Source organism: Taudactylus pleione, unplaced genomic scaffold (assembly GCF_031769625.1).
Source record: "Taudactylus pleione unplaced genomic scaffold, aTauple2 ptg000026l, whole genome shotgun sequence".
Classification (NCBI taxonomy): Eukaryota; Metazoa; Chordata; class Amphibia; order Anura; family Myobatrachidae; genus Taudactylus; species Taudactylus pleione.
This window is the reverse complement of record NW_028284428.1, coordinates 41945778-41966542: the sequence shown is the minus strand read 5'-3', so window position 1 is coordinate 41966542 and position 20765 is coordinate 41945778. Positions and strand designations below refer to the sequence as shown.

Sequence of the window (20765 nt, the reverse complement as noted above, 5' to 3'; positions counted from 1 at the left end):
GAAAGGGGAGGGGCAGAGGAGATGGGTCTGCATGCTGCCTTTTGTGTAGGCCACACGGCATCCATCTTGGAAAACCAAAATACTATCAACTAATATTTGTTATAATATACAACCCTAATCTGAATTATACTTATGATTATAATTGTCCTCAAAGTATACTTGATCACAGGCGTAGGCAACTTGTGGCACTCCAGCTGCTGTAGAATTCCACATCCCAGTATACACTGCCAATGTTTTAACATGCCCTAACAGCAAAACTATGGCAGGTTTAGTTCCACAGCAGCTTGAGTGCCCCAGGTTTCCGATCTCTGATTCATCAAACTAATATATAATCTAGCTTTTATTGCTATGCTATTATAATGCAACCATTTTCAAACACATTTTACCCCATGTTAAATACATCACAGCAACCTCATATAACAACTGTTTCGAGCACATGGCTTATAGGAGGGAAGGAGAAACCCACCATTTTGAGAGCAGTTAAGATGCCACACAAACACCATGTAACAATCTCTAATTACTACAAAACTTTATAAATACTGTATATTCAAAGAGATGCACCGTTTTTATTAAATTGCCCACAATCCCAGTATAGACTATATTGGAACTAGTAAAGTGTCATAAAACCATTAAAGCTCAACAATACTCCGCTAACTAATTCAAAATCACCAAGGAAACACAAAAACAATGTATACACTTTAGAGCTGAAATTAACACTGTATCACATTTCTGTTAGACACAAATACCCACAATTCAATTCTAACCATGACTGTTTAAAATACCACACATTTACAAAACTAATGGCGCATACACACGGTCAGATTTTTCTTCAGATCTGAACAATAACGATTTAAAAAATCGTTCATATCTGAAGGAAAATCTGCCATCTGTGAGATCTGTCAGATGAATGATTTGATGCGCGTTCCCGATGGTCAGATAACGATATCTGACATCTGATGTGTTTGCAGTCAGACTTGGACGATTCCATTCATTTTAATGCAGTCAAAAATCGTTCAAATCTTTGGTAAAATCGTTCATCTGACAGATCTGACAAATCTGACCGTGTGTATGCTCCATTACAGTAGCTAATTATGACACTAGGTACAATTATACACCTCATTTCACAATAAATACCAACAATCCTGTTTAACCTATCTATTTCACATAGCAGGTTACATATTCTTTTAACTACACAATTTCCAAGAAATGCTCACAGACAGCACATACAGATGTGTCCTTGCTCGTCTAGGGTCCATACGGCATGCAGCATGAATAGCTATTCACGTGTCATATGCATGCAACCAAGATGCATTATAACGTATTTAGCCACAGCATAGTGTACTGAGACGCCGAAGAGTGTAATACTGGTTTACGTCCACTAGATGTCGCTTTTGATAAAAGCGCATATGTAAAAGAACAAATGTTCCATTGAGGATAGAGTTATTGAAGAATACTAATAGTATGCTAATATGTTGCACACGCAGTATTTAATAAATTTAGATGTTTTCATGATGAGACTTGTAATCGCTAAATGCTGACATATCCTCTAACAGCTTACAGTACAGTATCTTATTGCTTGCAATAATGGCTCAGAGGCATTCTTCAAAGTGCAAGCATCTCATACTGGTGAAGTATAGGCACAGGCGCATATGCAATAAGTGAGAATAATCAAGGGCTATTACAAGGGAGTCGTGTAGCACCTGAATAGTTGGCTCCAGTGACTTAGTGGTACGGTCAATGCTTGACATAGTGTATACCACCAGTGATCGCGGTGAGCGAAAAAAATTGTGGGTCCTGGGGACCCCTCATTTTAAAAAATTGGGGTCCTAATCCACTGTTTCTGGGTCCAATCACATATTATGGGGGTGAGGGCAGACAGCAGTTTTGTCAGTGCTGGGGGGGGGGCAAGGAGGGGGGCTAGGGGCAGGCAGTGCTTTGGGTAGGGAGGAGGGCAAGGTTAGATAGCGGCTGGCACAGTACTGGGGGGCATGGAGCGAGTTAGGGGCAGGCAGTACTAGGGGCAGTGTTTTTATATGAACTAGTGGCCTTAATATTATCCTACTCATCTATTTTTTTTTTTTTTGTGCCTTTTTTGTGTATTATTGTTTTTATGTAGTGTCATTCCTGTATGTATTGTCATCGTGTCATTGTCCTATGTAATCCTTAAGGGTAAAGTATCATCAATAAATTTAAACTAGGGCCCTACTGTAATTTTTTGTCGAACTATCTAGCCTATATTATATAACATGCAAATTGTAGTTTGTTAGAGTGAAATTTGAGTACTTTTGGTCCTTTATTTCTTCTGTACCTTGCATTTCAAGGTGAAAAACATGGAAGCTAGAGGTCCCCATAATGTGATATGTAATACCCAACACCTCTATTAAATACACTCCAAGGTGGAGTGCACGCTGTTGCCCTGCATGATGATGCACTTTGTGTGGTCACGCTAACCAGTAGTCCATCAAGTGGCATCTAAAAGCAGCTGTTAGTAAGTAAGATAGTAATAGCAGCTGTAATCGATTGTTTATGGTATATATACCTGGAACGATAGCCTGATGTCGGTGTCCTGACAAAAATCCACTGCGCTGGACCAAAACAGCAATTTTAACCATATATGTTGTCTTGGTGATGAGTGCCCTCTACAGTTTCATTATAGTCAAATGGTTGGCCCGGGGAGAGTCTGCGCCGTGATTGGCCGAGTAAAGTCTGCGCCGTGATTGGCTGGGGAGATGCCGCCGCGCCGGGATTGGGCAGGGAGACACAGTCGCGCTGGGATTTGCCAGTGCAGTCTGCAGGACCCGATGAGATTTAAAAAGTGGGTCCCCTGTTTTCTGTAGCGATTATTTTGCGAACCCTCTACCACTAAAGACTAGTTCCTTATAGGGACATGGGGTAAATGTAATAGCCTGCAATTTGCATTCATTGGCAAGATCCCAACGAGTCCGTTCGAAGTTTTAAAGTGGCTACAATTCGCAGGCTATTACATTTACCCCCATGTGATAAATAGAAATAACACATTTATAGCTGTGCCACATTGTTTTTTAAAATACCTTGTCTATTTGACTTAGACATGGGATTTTGCTGTAATGTACAGCCATGGCCAAAAGTTTTGAGAATGACAAGTATTGGTTTTCACAAGTTTGCTGCTTCAGTGTTTTTAGACCTTTTTGTCAGATGTTACATGGTATACTGAAGTAAAATTACAAGCATTTCATAGGTGTCAAACGCTTTTATTGACAATTACATTAAGTTTATGCAAAGAGTCAATATTTGCAGTGTTGACCTTTGTTTTTCAAGACCTCTGCAATTCATCCTGGCATGCTGTCAATCAACTTTGCCACATACTGACTGATGGCCGCCCATTCTTGCCTAAACAATGCTTGGAGTTTGTCAGAATTTGTGGGTTTTTATTTGTCCACAGACCTCTTGAGGATTGACCACAAATTCTCAATGGGATTAAGGTCTGGGGAGCTTTCCTAGCCATCTACCCAAAATTTTGATGTTTTGTTCCCCAAGCCACTTTGTTGTCACTTTTGCCTTATGGCAAGGTGCTCCATCATGCTGGAAAAGACATTGTTCGTCACCAAACTGTTCTTGGATAGTTGGGAGAAGTTGCTCTTGGATGATGTTTTGGCACCATTCTTTATTCATGTATGTGTTCTTAGGCAAAATTTTGAGTGAGCCCACTCCCTTGGTTGAGAAGCAACCACACACATGAATGGTCTCAGGATGCTTTACTGTTGGCATGATACAGGACTGATGGTAGCGCTCACCTTTTCTTCTCCGGACAAGCGTTTTTCCAGATGCCCCAAACAATCTGAAAGGAGATTTATCAGAGAAAATAACTTTACCCCAGTCCTCAGCAGTCCAATCCCTTTACCTTTTGCAGAATATCAGTCTGTCCCTGATGTTTTTCCTGGAGAGAAGTGCCTTCTTTGCTGACCTACTTGACACCAGGCCATCCTCCAAAAGTCTTCGCCTACCTGTGCGTGAAGATGCACTCACACCTGCCTGCTGCCATTCCTGAGCAAGCTCTGCACTGGTGGTGCCCTGATCCCGCAGCTGAATCAACTTTAGGAGACTGTCCTGTCACTTGCTGGACATTCTTGGCGCCCTGAAGCCTTCTTCACAACTATTGAACCTCTCTCCTTGAAGTTCTTGATGATCCGATAAATGGTAGATTTACAGTAGGTGCAATCTTACTAGCAGCAATATCCTTGCCTGTGAAGCCCTTTTTGTGCAAAGCAATGATGACTGCACGTGTTTCCTTGCAGGTGACCATGGTTGACAGAGGAAGAACAATGATTACAAGCTCCACCATCCTTTTAAAGCTTCCAGTCTGTTGTGCTAATTCAATCAGCCATGACTCATGACCTCCAGCCTTGTCCTCGTCAACACTTTCACCTGTGTTAACGAGAGAATAACTGACATGTCACCTGGTCCTTTTGTGGCAGGGCTGAAAGGCAGTGGAAATGTTTTTGGGATTAAGTTAATTGTCTTAGCAAAGAGGGACTTTGCAATTACTTGAAATTCATCTGATCACTCTTCATGACATTCTGGAGTATATGGAAATTGCCATCATAAAAACTGAAGCAGCAAACTTTGTGAAAACTAATACTTGTGTCATTCTCAACTTTTGGCCATGGATGTGTTTGTATTTACATAGTCAGATGTGTTTCATACATTTGCATTTTATTATGCCTTAATAATAGTAATATTGGTTTATAAACTTATGCTTGGTGCACACCTGGGCGACACATGCACCGACCAAGAGACCTGCAGACCAAGTAGACAATTGGTAAGCTGATACACCTTTACCAATCTGCTGCTCGATGTGTCTCCACTGACATCACAGTGGATGTCATTCACCGGAGGTCACTGCAGCCAGTGTATGAGCAGTTGGCCAGCTGCCCGTACACACAGCCAGATGTGCTGATATATCTGCAATATATTTCTGCATCGGCTGTGCTACAGGCATTATGCGATGTCTGTGAACAATGTTGTTCAAACCGAACTTCTGTACACACCCGCCGTTGCACTATGCGATATGTCGTTCGTCAGCTGATTGAACGACGTATTGTATAGTCTGTACCCAGCCTTACAGCCCCTCCTTGTGGATTATTTGTTATTTCTTCTTCGGGGTCCATGGGGTCCACAGCCAATACGTTGGGGTATATGATCCAGACACCAAACAGTTAAACGAGCTCTCAGCTCCCAGTATGCACTGGGTCCTCCCCACATATACCCCGGCAATAGGTAGCCAGTTCTTCCCGTTTGGTGTGATACACCACATAGACAGTGGGACTGCAGGAGCAGTCCCGCAGACGAGTAAAAAAAAAAGTTTTACTCTCCATCTGGGCGGGCGGCCCGCACTGACTGAGAAGCAGCCTAGCGTCTGATGGGAGATGCACCGGTCGCCTGCTACATCTACCCCCTTCGGCGCCACAACACTGGTGACGAGCCAGTGATTTCGGTAGGGGCACAGGGCCCTGGACTGCAATCGGGATAAGGCGATGCAAGTAAGAGATGGGATCGGTGGCCGCTGACGGCAGGACCACCGGCGGTGGAGGCTGGCCGTGGACACGCTGCAGTGAGGAGGCAGAACAGGGTGTCTCCCACACTAGACCACCGGGACGTGACAGATGTTCTGACAGCCGGGGGTTAGTTAGTGGCGCCATGTCAGTTTGCCGGGTGGGTCCAGGCAGCACAGGGAAGGTTCGCTTTCCCCGGCGGCCCCTCCCCCGATCCACACGCTGGCCCAGCTAGATGGATTGCTCTTCCCAGCTTCCCCATATGAGTCCGCCTCAGAACACTTTCAGGTGCTCTCAGTCGCTGCACACTCAGAAGGCTGGATCAGTCTCCCTGTATACCTCTCCTAAGGTGGTTTTACAGTGCTCTCTATCCTACTAAGCCTAGGGACGTTTGTAGTGACAAGAGCTTAAAATGCATGTGATTTGAATTTGCTGTGTACTGCCTTTTATGCCTGAATAACTGTCAGTTTTGTAACCTATCACTGCTATTTTCTCCCTATAACCCTCTAATACAGTGCAGGTGTGTTGGGGTGAAACAAAATCACATGTGTACTCAGAACTTGTCATTTTTATGTCTATAGAGTCTGAAAGACAGGTGGCAGAAGCCCCTGTGCTGGTTGTATGGCCTGCAAAGCGGGGTCCCCCACAGGTTTTCATACAAATCTGAATATGTGGTCACTGTGTAGGAGACCACATCAGGCAAACCTTCCAGCTTCTGGACAGGAACTCCCTTGGGTTTCCTTTTCCCAGATTATGGACCAAAATACCTCTGCTTAGTGGCCAGGTTGTACAGAGCTCAATATCCTACTAAGCTGGTGTGCTTTTGTAGTTGATTAAGAGCCTATGGCAAATATATTGCTTGAATCCATTAAGTTTTGCTGAGTTATGCTTCATTTGTTTTCTGGAAAGACTGTCAGTTATAACGGTACTTCGCATTTACTACATATGTGTGAAGGTGAGCACATTATACACTGTTGCTTTGTAAAGGAAGTGCTCCAATTGGCCCCCAGCTGCAGGCTATAGGGGCTAACTTGTATTTCACATGTACTGGTGTAAGCTGGGCTGCTCATCCCCCCTCTCTCCTAATTAGGGAAGCTCAGCTGCAGATGAATCAACCATAGAACACTTTCAGGTGCTCTCAGGCGCTGCACACTTAGAAGGCTGGATCAGTCTCCCTGTATACCTCTCCTACGGTGGTTGTACAGTGCTCTCTATCCTACTAAACCTAGAGGTGTTCGTAGTGACAAGAGCTTAAGATTGCATATGCCCACATGGGTGTTTATGCATGTGATTTGAATTGCTGTGTGTGGTACTGCCTTTTATGTCTGTATAACTGTCAGTTTATAACCTATCACTGCTGTTTTCTCCCTATAACCTTCTAATACAGGTGTGTGGGTAGTTGGGGTGAAACAAAATCACATGTGTAATCAGAACTTGGTATGCCTTGTTACTGGCAAAGTGTATAACACTGGAATCCTACCAACTTTGTTGCTTGTGATTCAGTACCTATTTGACTTTTTTCTTCCTAAACTGCAGTTTAGGGGTTAGAGTGCTTCACATATGTTTTTTGTGAAAGTGGTCACTTGGTATTTTTTTAACCCTACACTTGTTGTGGGTTACTTGCAAATATTCTCAGGAGGCTTGGTTCATCTCCCTGTATATCTCTCCTTGGATGGCCAGGTGTACAGAGCTTGATGTCCTACTTAGCCTTGTGGGCTGTTTGTAGTTGACTAAGAACTTATTACACATACATACATACATACATACATATATATATATATATATATATATATATATATATATATATATATAGTGTGTGTGTGTAAAAGGGAAGAGAACCTCCCTCTATTTGAGTAAGCCAGGGAGCACTCCCGCGGGCTTTAGGTGGCTGTGTGCTCAGGAGGTTGGGGCAGTCCCTGCAGTGATCAGGTCATACAGAGCTCTAGCTCCTGCCTGGTGTTTGGTAGTTGACTAGTGAGCTTAGTGTGTATGTACATGGGATGTATATATCGAATTATATATCTGTGTGCATAGCATGTGACTTATGAAATCTGCCGTGCTATGCTGCCTTGCAGCATAACCTATCACTGCTGTTTATCCTCGTTTAACCCTCTACAAAGATGTGTGAGGATATATTGGGTATGAAACGATGGTCACATTGATACTCAGACATTGGATAACTTTGTAAGTCCAATGAAACAGAAAGACAGGTGGCTGGAGCCTCTGGGCTGGTGTCATGTATGACCTGCAGTAGCAGCCCCCTGTGGTTATGCCCTCTATGTTTCCATCATGGATGGACATGGTGTCGGCCCCTCATGCAGGCCAGGCCACAGAGAGGGGCGATAGGGGTGTCCTCACAGGATTTAATACAAGTGGGATTTTGTGGTCACTGTTTTAGTCACCACATTAGTCAAATCTACCAGATCATGGCGCAGGTTGCAGACAGGTTGGCGGCGCCTACGCCGGCCCTGATAATGGGGTACCTTCAGCTACAACCTACCATGTTTAGGCCACCTATGCATCCGTCCTGGAGGGACGTGTGCTCACTCGGGTCAGAATGTGGCTTCGTCCTCAGCAGCTTTCCAGCAACTACGGCAAGCAGCTAGGCCAGTACAGCCAAAAACCAGAAGGCGGTCGGTCTCGTACGCCGTCCGGCCCTCCGATTCTGGTACATCTTCTGGTGTTTAGGTCTCCCCCCTAAGAGTCACTCTCAGGAGAGGAAGACAGTCTTCCAACAGTACGTCTCCTCCCTGATCAGAGGGGTCAAAGCTGTGCTAAACATAAAATGATGTGGAAAGGCTCCAGTATTCAAACTCCAGAAAGTAGACTACCTCATCCATCAGGGAGTCACGTGGAGCCAGGCTGCCATGGCGAAAGTGGCAAACATTCTGTTTGGGCAGAATGTCATTTTCCAGCGAGATCGGATGTGTTCATACCAGGAGTCCTCAATATGGAAGTGGACTTTCTAAGCCGGCAGGATATACGCGCCAGAGAGTGTGGGCTCGTTATCCACAGGTATTTCAGAGCCTTGTGGATGGTTGGGGTCTTCCAGAGGTAGACCTCATGACCTGGAATCACAACCACAGGGTCCCCACGTACGGGTAGAACCTGGGATCCTGCAGCAGAGTTTGTGGACGCTCTGGCAGTAGAGTGGAACTTCAAACTGGCGTATTTGCTTTTTCCACTGTCCCTTCTTCTAAGGGTTAACAGGAGAGTGCAACAGTGATACTGATAACTCCTGCTTGGCCCGGACGCCGTTGGTTCACCAACCTACAGAGTTTCTCCATAGACACTCCGCGGATTCTTCTGCCATGGTCGGACCTGTTAATACAGGTTCCCTTCCTGTATCCAGACCTTCCTCGTCTGTCTTGGATGGTATGGCTCTCAGACCTCCGTCTTAAAGGGAAAGGATTTTCCAATTCTGTAATTCAGAGGACACAGAAACCTACCTCTGGCTGCATTTATTACAAAACTTGGCACTCATAGGTTCAGCGGTGTGAACTGGGAAAAAATGTGACACTAAGGTGTTAGGGTTTCTCGAGTGTGTTCATCAGGCTGGTTTAGACTGGGGTCTCCATCTGGCCACCCCGAGAGTTCAGGCTTCTGCACCTTCAGTTGGTTTGGCAAAGGATCACGCCATGGCCTGACGTTAGAACATTTTTTTCAGGGTGTTCCGATGGTTCAGCCTCCCTTTGTCCCCCCGATAGCTTGTGGGACTTTTCAGGGGTTCGAATAAAGGAGCCTGCAATCAGTAGACCTAAGGTGGTTGATAGCGAAGACAGTTTCTCCTGGCTATTGGCTTCTGCTCGTAGGGTCTCTGATCTGGCAGCGCTTTCCTTCCGCTCTCCCGTTTTAATAATTCATTGGGATAGAGCGGTACTTCGTACTAGGGCGGGATACCTTCCAAGAGTGGTATCTCTGTTCCATATGAATGAAGAAATTGTGGTCCCAGCTTTTCAGACTACAAGCCTCTCGATAGGTGAGGCTTCCTTGAATGTTGTCCGTGCGCTGCGTGATTATGTGGATTGGACCAACAGCATGAGGAAGTCTGATTCCTATTTTGTACTGTATGGCTGTCATAAGCGTGGTTGGCCAGCAGATAAGCAGTCTCTGGCCAGATGGATTCGTATGACAATTTCTCAGGCTTACACACAGGCTAGTCTGGTGGTAACGGCACATTCCACATGGTCAGTGAGACCTTCGGCGGAGGCTCGCTGGGGCGCCTCTGCTGAATAGTTGTGCAAGGCAGCCACATGGTCTTCCGTCCATATTTTTGTCAAGTTTGACACTTTTGCCTCTCAGGATGCCTCCTTCGGGCTCCTTCCGAAACACAGGAGCGTCCCCGCCCCTAGAGGTTATTGCTTTGGGATATCCCCAACGTATTGGCTGTGGAGCCCGAAGAAGAAAATAAGAATTATGGTATAACATACCTTCGTTAACTTTCTTCGAGGTCCATGGGGTTCACAGGACACCCACCCTAACGCACCTGTGGTTTGGGGTATTTCTATAATTTCCCTCCTCTGTGAGAGAGTGGTCTAGAGAACATGGGTTCTTCCTTCTTATCTTTTTTTTCTTCGCCTGCTTGGGCTTGGTAACGAACTGGCTACCTGTGGCCCAGGGCGGGGTATATGTGGGGAGGACCCAGTGCATCCTGGGAGCTGCGAGCTCGTTTAACTGTTTGGTGTCTGGGTCATATACCCCAACGTATTAGCTGTGGACCCTATGGACCTTGAAGAAAAAGAGTTAACGAAGGTATGTTATACCATAACTCTTATTTTAATTGAATTTAAATTTATTATGGATGACTTTTCTCCTATCAAATGGTACATTAGTGTATTATTTAGACATTTCTCTTATGAAATTTGGAATGTTGGGGGAGTAAGAATGTTATTTAATTAAACAAAAATCCACAAAAAAATTTTTATTGTAGCATTTGCCCTTCCCCCAACGGACAGGATCATAGGGGATCCCACATTTCCAAAGTAAATAGCCCTGCAAGCACTGATATGAATACATTGCCTGATGCATTGTTCTCAGACCCCAAACGTTGCGACTTGCTACACGTGGTTTTAACTTTGGTCGATTGTACCTGAAGTAGTTATTATTATTGTTTTACATATAAATTTCAAGCTATAGTGATGAGATGCTGCATTAGAGGTTAAGAAATCATTCTGGGGGGAGAAATCAAAGTAATGAATGACAATGTACAGCAGAGAGTTACAGCATTTACATTAATACGTAGCAGAGTGCCCTGATTGTCAGGGAACAGAGCTAAAAGCCTGCATCTGTTTCTGAGCTTATATTGTCTCAGCAATTTAAAGCTGAATTGAGTTGGAAACCAGCACTTTTTAGATAACTTGGTTGCTGTGATTGTGCCATTTCAATAACACTGAGCAAAGAACGTGCTTCTGTCATGGCTTGAAACCTGCATCTCATAGCACGGAGCGTGTAAGAATGGCCATGCAAATTTTATATCTATTATTATCGTTGCTCTCTCTTACTCCACCATTGTTTTTTCTGAATATTTAACCTTCATGCAGGATTTTTATTGTCCATATCAAGATCATCATTCAGCTTTATATTACTGTCTGGAGAAAAGCCTCCCTCTGATGGACTTCTGTAGTTCCTAATTGGAAAGTCCTTTTAATTGGTGATTTAAATGTTTGATTCATTGTTGGAGTTTCTACGTAGTTGAATAAGCTCAGCCAATGTTGTTCTCTTTACTATTAATTAGATTTATTTTGTATTTAATTGTCTGTTTTTTAATAAATAGTTTTGTTTATAAGGAAATTCTTTTTTAATTCATCTTTTGTTTTTTTTGTTTTTCTTTAGTGATTATCCTTACCACATACATGCTTTGTCCTTCTTTGCATTGTTTGAAAACTAAATACAAAGGGGTATATTTACTAAAGTGAGCATTTTCAGAAGTGGAATTGTTGCCCATAGCAACCAATCAGATTCTACTTAACATTTAACTTTCACCATCTAGAAGATAATAGCTAGAATCTGGCTGCTATGGGCAACATATCCACTTCTAAAAACTCTCACTTTAGTAAATTTACCCCAAAGTCTTCACTCTTCATGTATGTTGAAGCTGAAATGTTAATAAACCCGAATCATTTTCTTTCAATAAACTGTCTAATTAAATTCAATATCCAAGAAAATAATCATCATATGTTACTGCAATATGTTTGGAACCACAGATCTAAAGTAATTACTCCTGCAGCTGCTCATAAGAATACAATTCTGAATGCATTGTTTTATGCCTGTGATTGGATATCATTTAAAAAATGAACACACTGGGGGGGAGATGTACCAACCAATCCGCTCCTAACTGCCATTTTTTCAAACAGCCTGTAGAGTGACAGGAGCCGATTGGTTGTTACTTTATCACTCTCCACATTATCACTCACCAAGGCTTTAGTACATCTCCCCCAGAATGTTTTAAATCTATTGAAGGGCATGAAATGGGATGTATGAACCTGTGGCTTTGTACATCTATTTTAAAGCCATCTTCAGTTGGATGTGGTTTTCAAACATAAACCACATTTGTTTAAAATTTTTTACATTTGTTTGCTCTTTTGATAATTAAAAAGTGCATACTAGCAGTAAGTGTACTATGCGGCTGACCCATTCACTGCACGGGCAACTTTAACATCAGGGACTGTTTGTAACTCTGCCTGTTAAAAAGTTAGAGATTATTATAGCTCTGTAGAGTATTCTGTAGGCAAATCTGTAGAAAGTTTTACCTATAAATTATTTCTAAATCTAGACAGGTTAGTCACAGCTTTTCCCATGCCTGAATAATATCATATAAAATGTTTATTTGTGAATACCAGTTGTGTTATGCCCCATTTTGCCAGAGCAATTTCTCCTTTGTGTGTGGCTGTATGATGGTGGTCCATGTGTACTAAATGTTACCCCAAATGTGAGGTGTAGTATGTGCAGTTTCTGCAGTTGTTCACCTGGCCCCTGCCGCAACAAGTTTCATCAAACACAATAGTTTAGTGGGACAGGCAAGTAGGGGGAGCTGCAAATTTATAAACTAAAACATTTTTATTTATTCTAAACTTTTAAATAATAATCAAATATAAAAGTGTTAAGCTATGTAACTGATCTTACATATTTATTTCAAATTATTTATTTTACAAATACAGAGAGAGTCTGAGACCTAAAGGAAATCTTTTGTAATGAAATGCACCTAATTAGGGCAACCAGGAAGGAAATGTGGTTTCCTTTATATTGATGATAGCACAGAACCTAAATGTGTAAAGACTAATCCTGCTCTCAGCAATCAGTAACTTTTCTAACCTTTGTCCTGCTGCTCATTGTAGGTTTTGGAAGAAATCTCATGTTACCCTGAAAATAATGATGCAAAGGAGCTGAAGCGTATTCTAACACAACCTCATTTCATGGTAAGCAAGTCCTTTGAATTTATATTTTATGTAATAGATTTCCATATTTTCAAACACTTGTAGTTTTAGTAGCGTTGAAGCTGTTTATATTCATTCTTTTATGATACATCTCTTATAAATCCTTTTTTGTTTTAATTTGAGATAAAAAAATAATAATTTGACTTGAAAATGCCTTATTTTACAAATGTTTTAAAAAGAAAGTAAACCCTCTGTTGTGTATTTATTTCTTTAAATGCTGTATGCAATTCTTAATATAGTTAGCATTTACTAAATCTGCTTAGTATATTACATTGTAACTCTGAATAAATAAGAAAAAGTTTGCACTATGTAGCCAGACCACAGAAACTAGAAATTTGGATTTAATAAAAACTGCTGCTTTGTTTTCTAGTGGTGTTTTAGAAATGTAAAGAATTGATCTAGTTGCTATAGGCAACAGCACTTTTTAATTTTTTTCATTTTTTTTTTTACATCTTACCTGACTTGGTATTTTAGCCAGCTGCAAAATTTCCAGCTGTAGATGATGCTTTCCTAACCATACATGCTCCCTGCCCCTTATATGGAACATGAATGGGCAGTCCTACAAAATGTATACCACCCTCCCCACCTTTGGACTAAACTCCTCCAGGTGTAATATGACCGCTTCCCTTTTTTTTTAAAAGTATCAACAAAAATAGGTTACCAATGAATAATATTGAAAATCGCTCTATTGCTTTTAAACTGCTACTTATCACATTGCAACTTGGACGCATTTCAGCAAAAAAAGATGCCCGATTTGCACAGGACCTGGCAACTTGTGTCAGGCATATCACACTGCATGGCGTATTGAGGCTAGGTGAACAAGGACACATTTGTATAATAGATTGTAACCTTGAGAGCAGGGATTTCTTACTTTCTTACGATTCCCCAGTCTTGTTTTACTTCTATTTAGTTCACAATTGTAAAGCGAAACTCAATATGTGAGAATTCAGCAGTATGGTACCTTGATGGTTTGTAAGATAAATGTCCTAGAATGCTGCTGTCTAGCATAGCCAAGAATGAGTGTCATTCTTTGTTAGACATACCCTGGACACATAAGGAAGGTATTACAAACCAGACTGCTGAAGCTTACAGTGGCTATAAGTGTTTGCTCCTCTGTATAGTGTGTACCCCCTGCACTATACATACATAGAATACGGAACTACTGTGTGATTAATAATGAAAATCGGCACATTTATTCAGATCTTGGAGATTCTGCATACATGATTGTGATCAGATGACCTCACATGCCACAGGCAATCACTGGTCTTTTTGTACATAGTCTAGGTTACTTATTTTCAAATTACCTCAGTGGACTTAATTCACAATTCCTAGGGTTTCCCTCTCACTTCGTTGTGGGTGTGTAACTTTATGCAACCACTGGGCTCCTACACTGGCACCTGGAACCTCATCTCCCAGGCTCCTACCACCGGCACCTGGAACTGCTTATTTCTGGGTTAGTATGGTCAAGCTGCTCCAACACCTTTTAATTGGTGTAAGCTATTTCCATTTGTGCTTTACTATAAACTAGTCTGCACTGGGTAACTGGCAAAGGGCTTGGAGTCACTGCACAGAAGAGCATTTTGCACTATTCTGCTGGTCACAGGATGCAAGTAGATGCTAGTGTCTTGAGGCAAGTAGAAGTTTATTTAGCTCCAAATAAGTGATCTGAAAAGGACTGTATACACGGCATTCAGATGTTCTTCAGAAGTACACTCCTCTAGATATTTAGAATATATATACGCTTTTCGAGCTCACAGACCCCCATTTTACTCAGTTCCAATACACAATACCGCAGGAGGTAAGCCATTTCTGGTTTCTTTAGGCAGTCAAGCTTTGTTTTTGAGCTGTGCATGTGCACATAGCTTGGACAGTTAACACTGTCCCTTATGCACAGTGGGGAGTGGTCGCTCATCTGTGTATGGGAGCTCTCTCTGCATGTATATATGTGTATATATATATATATATATATATACATACACATACATACTGCTGGTAAAATAAGTATTGAACACATCCACATTTTTCTCAGTAAATATATTTCTAATGGGGCTATTGTAATGAAATTTTCACCAAATGTCAGCAACAACCCATGCAATCCACACATGCAAAGAAATCAAACCATAGATGTCCATAAATTAAGTTATGTGTAATAATGTGAAATGACACAGGAAAAAAGTATTGAACACATGAAGAAAGGGTGGTGCAAAAAGGCATGGAAAGCCAAGACACTAGCTGAAATCTATCAGTAATTAGAAAGCAATCCTGCCCCTTGTCAGTGCAAATGAATAAAAGCTGGTTCAGTCCCAACTAATGACCTATAAAAAGGTGTCTCATTACCAAGGTGTCACACAAGAAACCTCTCATGATGGGTTAAAGCAAAGAGCGCACTCAAGACGTTTGCAACCTTATTGTTGCAAAACATACTGATGGCATCGGTTACAGAAGGATTTCTGAATGTTCCAGTGAGCACTGTTGGGGCCATAATCCAGAAATGCAAAGCACATAATTTCACTATAAACCGGCCACAACCAGGTGCTCCTCGCAAGATGTCTGACAGAGGAGTGAAAAGAATTATCAGAAGAGTTGTCCAAGAGCCAAGGACCACTTGTGGAGAACTTCAGAAATACCTGGAATTAGCAGGTACAATTGTTTCAAAGAAAACGTTATGCACTCAACTGCCATGGCCTGTATGCATGCTCACCACGCATGGCTCCATTGCTGAAATAAAAGCATGTTGAAGGTTGTTTAAAGTTTGCTGCACAACATTTGGACAAGCCTGTGAAATACAAAGAGAATATAGTCTGCTCAGATGAGACCAAAATTGAACTCTTTGGATGCCATTATACACACCATGTTGGAGGAGAAATGGTACTGCGCATCACCCCAAAAACACCATACCAACAGTGACATTTGGAGGTGGGAACATCATGGTGTTGGGCTGTTTTCAGAATACGGTATTGGCATACTTCATGTGCTTGAAGGAAGGATGAATGGAAAAATATACCAAGACATTCTTGATAAAAATATGTTGCCATCTACCAGGATGCTGAAGATGAAACAAGGGTGGACATTTCGGCAAAACAATGATCCCAAACACACAGCCAAGGACACTCTCTCAATTGGTTTCAGAGAAAGAAAATTAAAGTTGCTAGACCTGACTTGAATCCAACTGAAAATCTAAAGATCAGAGTTCATAGAATAGGCCCACGGAACCTTCAAGATTTGAAGACTCTTTGCGTGGAAGAATTGGTCTGACTTTAACCTGAGCAATGCATACGACTAGTTTTTCCATACAGGAGGCTTCTTTAAGCTGTCATTACCAACAAAGGCTTTTGTCCGAAGTACTAAATTTCAGTAAGCGTGTTCAATACTTTTTCCCTGTGTCATTTCACATTATTACACATAACATAATTTATGAACATCTATGGTTTGATTTCTTTGCATGTGTGGATTGGTTGTTGCTGACATTTGGTGAAAATGTCATTACAATAGCCCCATTACAAATATATTTACTGAGAAAAATGTGGATGTGTTCAATACTTGTTTTACCTGCTGTGTGTGTGTAGTTATGTGTATGTATGTGTGTATATATATATGTGTATGTATGTGTGTGTGTATATATATATATATATATATATATATATATATATATATAAATATAGTGCTCCGGCACTCCTCCACACAGTGTAGATGGGCGTACAGCCCCAGCTTGCTCCGGTGCCCTCCAAGGAGGACAGCACCCCCAAATTATTATGCAAACAATATCCAGGCGGCACTCGGAGACTGGTGAACAAAGTGCCCTCAACGGAGGGAATTTATTGTGGGTCGACGTTTCGAGTATTGTACCCCTTCCTCAGGACAACATAGTGATAAAATGTGCAAACAAACAATGTTTAAATACATAAGATAAAACCACTTAGCCCCCTGTATGACCATGTCCACCTGGATTCCGTCCAGCAGCCGCACTTCCGGTCGCAGCAGCTCAGTAAAAACCGGACGTGACGTCACCCGGCAGAGTTCCGGTGCCATGGAAATCTAACAACAAATATAGATCGAGATAAATACAATAAATCAATTACAATCATAATGCATCCATACCTAAAGTGCAATGTGCAGCAACGACTCATACATAGTGTATATAAAAACATCATGTCTGTCACAAACATCTCTGTTAAAACTAGCTCGTGCAAAATCTATGTGCAAAAATCTATATATAAAATTGACAGGCAACTTGCTTCTTTGGAAGCCCACAATCTGTGTATGTGTGTGTGTGTGTATATATATATATATATATATATATATATGTGTGTGTGTATATATATATATATATATATATATATATATATATATATATATATATATATATACACATACATATACAGTCAAAAGTTCGGACATACCTTCGCATTCAATGGTTTTTGTTTATTTAAATTATTTTCAACATAGATTATTACTGAAGACATCAAAACTATGAAAGAACACATATGGAATTATGTTGTAAACAAAAAGTGTTAAACAAATAAAAATGTGTTTTATTTTAGATTCCTCAAAGTAACCCCCTTTTGGTTTGATGACAGCTTTGCACACTCTTGGCATTCTCTCAATCAGCTTCATGAAGTAGTCTCCTGGATTGGTTTTGAATAACATGTGTGCCTTGTCAAGAGTCAATCTGTGGAATGACTTTCTTAATGTGTTTGAGACCATTAGTTGTGTTGTGCAGAGGTAGGGTTAGTACACAGTGGACACCACTATTTGACTACTGTTGTAATCCATATTATGGCACCAACCACTCAACTCAGTAAAGAGAAACGGTAGTCCATCATTACTTTAAGACATGAAGGTCAGTCGATACAGAAAATTTCAAGAACTTTGAATTATCCTCAAGTGCAGTTGCAAAAACCATCAAACGCTATGGTGAAACTGGCTCTCATGAGGCCCGCCCCAGGAAAGGAAAACAAAGAGTTACCTCTGCTGCAGAGGATAAGTTCATTAGAGTTACCAGCCTCAGAAACCGCTGCTTAACAACACCTCAGATTAGAGACCACATAAAGTCTTCACAGAGTTCAAGTAGTAGACAAATCTCAACATCAACTGTTCAGAGGAGACTTTGTGAATAAGGCCTTCATGGTTGTATTGCTGCGAAGAAGCACTGCTGAGGATGAACAACAACAACAAGAAGAGAATTGTTTGGGCCAAGAAACACAAGGAATGGACATTAGACCAGTGGAAATCTGTACTTTGGTCTGATGAGTCCAAATTTGAGATTTTTGGTTCCAACCGCCATGTCTTTGTGAGATGCAGAGAAGGTGAGCAGATGGTTTCTGCATGTGTGATTCCCACTGTGAAGCATGGAGGAGGAGGAGGTGTGATGGTGTGGGGGTGCTTTGCAGTTGACACTGTTGGTGATTTATTCAAAATTCAAGGCACACTTAACCAGCATGGCTACCACAGCATTCTGCAGCGCCATGCTTACTGGGACCATCATTTGTTTTTCAACAAGACAATGACCCCAAACACACTTCCAGGCTATGTAAGGGCTACTTGGCCAAGAAGGAAAGTGATGGAGTGGTTCGTCAGATTACCTGGCCTCCACAATCACCCAACCTAAACCCAATTGAGCTGGTTTGGGATGAGTTGGACCGCAAAGTGAAGGAAAAGCAGCCAACAAGAGCTCAGCACCTCTAGGAACTCCTTCCAGACTGTTGGAAAACAATTCTAGAAGACTACCTCATAAAGCTGAGAATGCCAAGAGTGTGCAAAGCTGTCATCAAAGCAAATGGGGGCTACTTTGAGGAATCTAAACTATAAAACATATTTTGATTTGTTTAACACTTATTTGTTTACAACATAATTCCATATGTGTTCTTTCATAGTTTTGATGTCTTCAGTATTAATCTACTATGTTGAAAATGATTTAAATATACAAAAACCTTTGAAAAACCTGCTGCTGAATACATTTGGAGCCAATCAATGGCCTTCCTGATGGTATTGCATAAGGGATAAGTACGTGCATGTATTTGTCAGCGTTGAGGACATCATTAATCCTGACCAAATCCCCAACTTCATTGCTGAAATGCAGCCCCAAACTGCAAGGAACCTCCACCTTGCTTCGCTGTTGCCTGCAGACACATTATTGTACCGTTCTCCAGCCCTACGCTGATCAACCTGCCTTCTGTTACAGACAAATATTTAAAATTGTCTAATCAGTCTATTTTTCTGCACCCCAGTTCCTATGTTTTTGTGCATAGTTGAGTCGCTTGGCCTTGTTTCCACATAAAAGGTATGACTTTTTGCCCGCGATTCATCCATGAAGACCACTTCTGGCCAGACTACTCCAAACAGTAGATGGGTGTACCTGGGTCCCACTGGTTTGTGCCAGTTCTGAGATGATTGCACTTCTGGACATCTGATCTCAAAGGGAAGTACATGATCTGTCTTTCATCTGATGCACTAAGTTCCTTGACCACTCTCTACGGTCTACCACGTTGCCCGTTTCTTTGTGTTTATTCAAAAGAACTTGAACAGCACATCTTGAATTCCCAGTCTGCTTTGAAATCTTTGCCTGGGAGAGACCTTGCTGATGCAGTATAACTACCTTGTGTTTTGTTCCTGCGCTTAGTCTTGCCATGGTGTTTGACCAGTGACATGAAACGGTCTTCCACAACCTCACCTTTGTAGCAGAGTTTGGCTGCTCCTCACCCAGTTTTAAGCCTCCGACACAGCTGTTTCTGTTTCAATTAATGACTCTTTCAATCTACATATAAAAATGTTGATCATTATCACCTGTTTGTTATGGTTTGTTAATCATACACCTAACTATAATCCTACAAATTCCTTGACTTTGTGCAAGTCTTCCTAGATTAATTGATGCAGTCTTGAAAGCAGAGGTGTGGTTACACCAAATATTGATTTGATTTAGATTTCTCTTCTGTTCATTCGCTAAAAATGAATTAACACCACTTCTATTTTGAAAGCATTCTTACTTTGCAGCATTTTTTCCGCACACGCCTTAATCTTTTGCACTGTATTGTATACAAGTATGTGTGTGTGTGTGTATATATATATATATACACATGTATGTATGTATGTGTATATATAAATATATATATATATATATATAAAATATATATTACCCCTATCAGCAATAACATTAAAACCATCAGGGAATACCGTTGCCATGATGCGGTGTGTTTAGTCTGCATCAATGTTTAGGTAGGTGGTACATGTCAAAGTAAGATCCACATGATTGCCACAGTTTCCAGGCAGAACATCACACTGCCTCTTCCGACTAGCCTTCTTCCCATAGTGCATCCTGGTGTCATCTCTTCCCCAGATAATGGATGCACATGGCCTTCCACATGATGTAAAAGAAAACGGGATTCATCAGACAAGGCTAGCTTCTTCCATTGCTCCATGGTCCAGTTCTGACACTCTGACCGGTCTGCGATTACACAGAAACCTGCGATGCACTGTGTGTGCTGACACCTTTCTATCATAAAACAAAAAGAAGAAAGGATGAGTTGTTCTGGTGCACTCTAGGAAATGACTTTTCTATACTTTCTAGACTTTCTAGACTTTTCTATACTTTTCACTTTTCTATACTTTATTCACTCTTAATATCTTTTTTAATATTTCGCCTGTTTATTCATTTCAAGCAATTTTTTTAGAACATTATCATTAAAGGTTATATTTTATTGTATAGGACATTTCAGAATTATCATTTCATCATTATGGTGAATCATTTCCTAGAGTGCACCAGAACAACTCATCCTTTCTTCTTTTTTGTTCTTTGACATAGTTT

The 20765-nt window shown here is 41.3% G+C and overlaps 1 protein-coding gene across 8 annotated transcripts in view; it reads left to right on the top strand.

Moving 5' to 3' along the window:
- CASK (calcium/calmodulin dependent serine protein kinase) overlaps positions 1–20765 on the top strand; it is a 450595-nt gene that overhangs the window by 307032 nt on the left and 122798 nt on the right. For all 8 annotated transcript variants that reach the window (XM_088451724.1, XM_088451721.1, XM_088451720.1 and 5 more), the window contains one exon: positions 12866–12946. In XM_088451724.1, coding sequence (XP_088307850.1) covers positions 12866–12946 — 81 coding nt within the window. The remainder of the gene's footprint in view (positions 1–12865; positions 12947–20765) is intronic.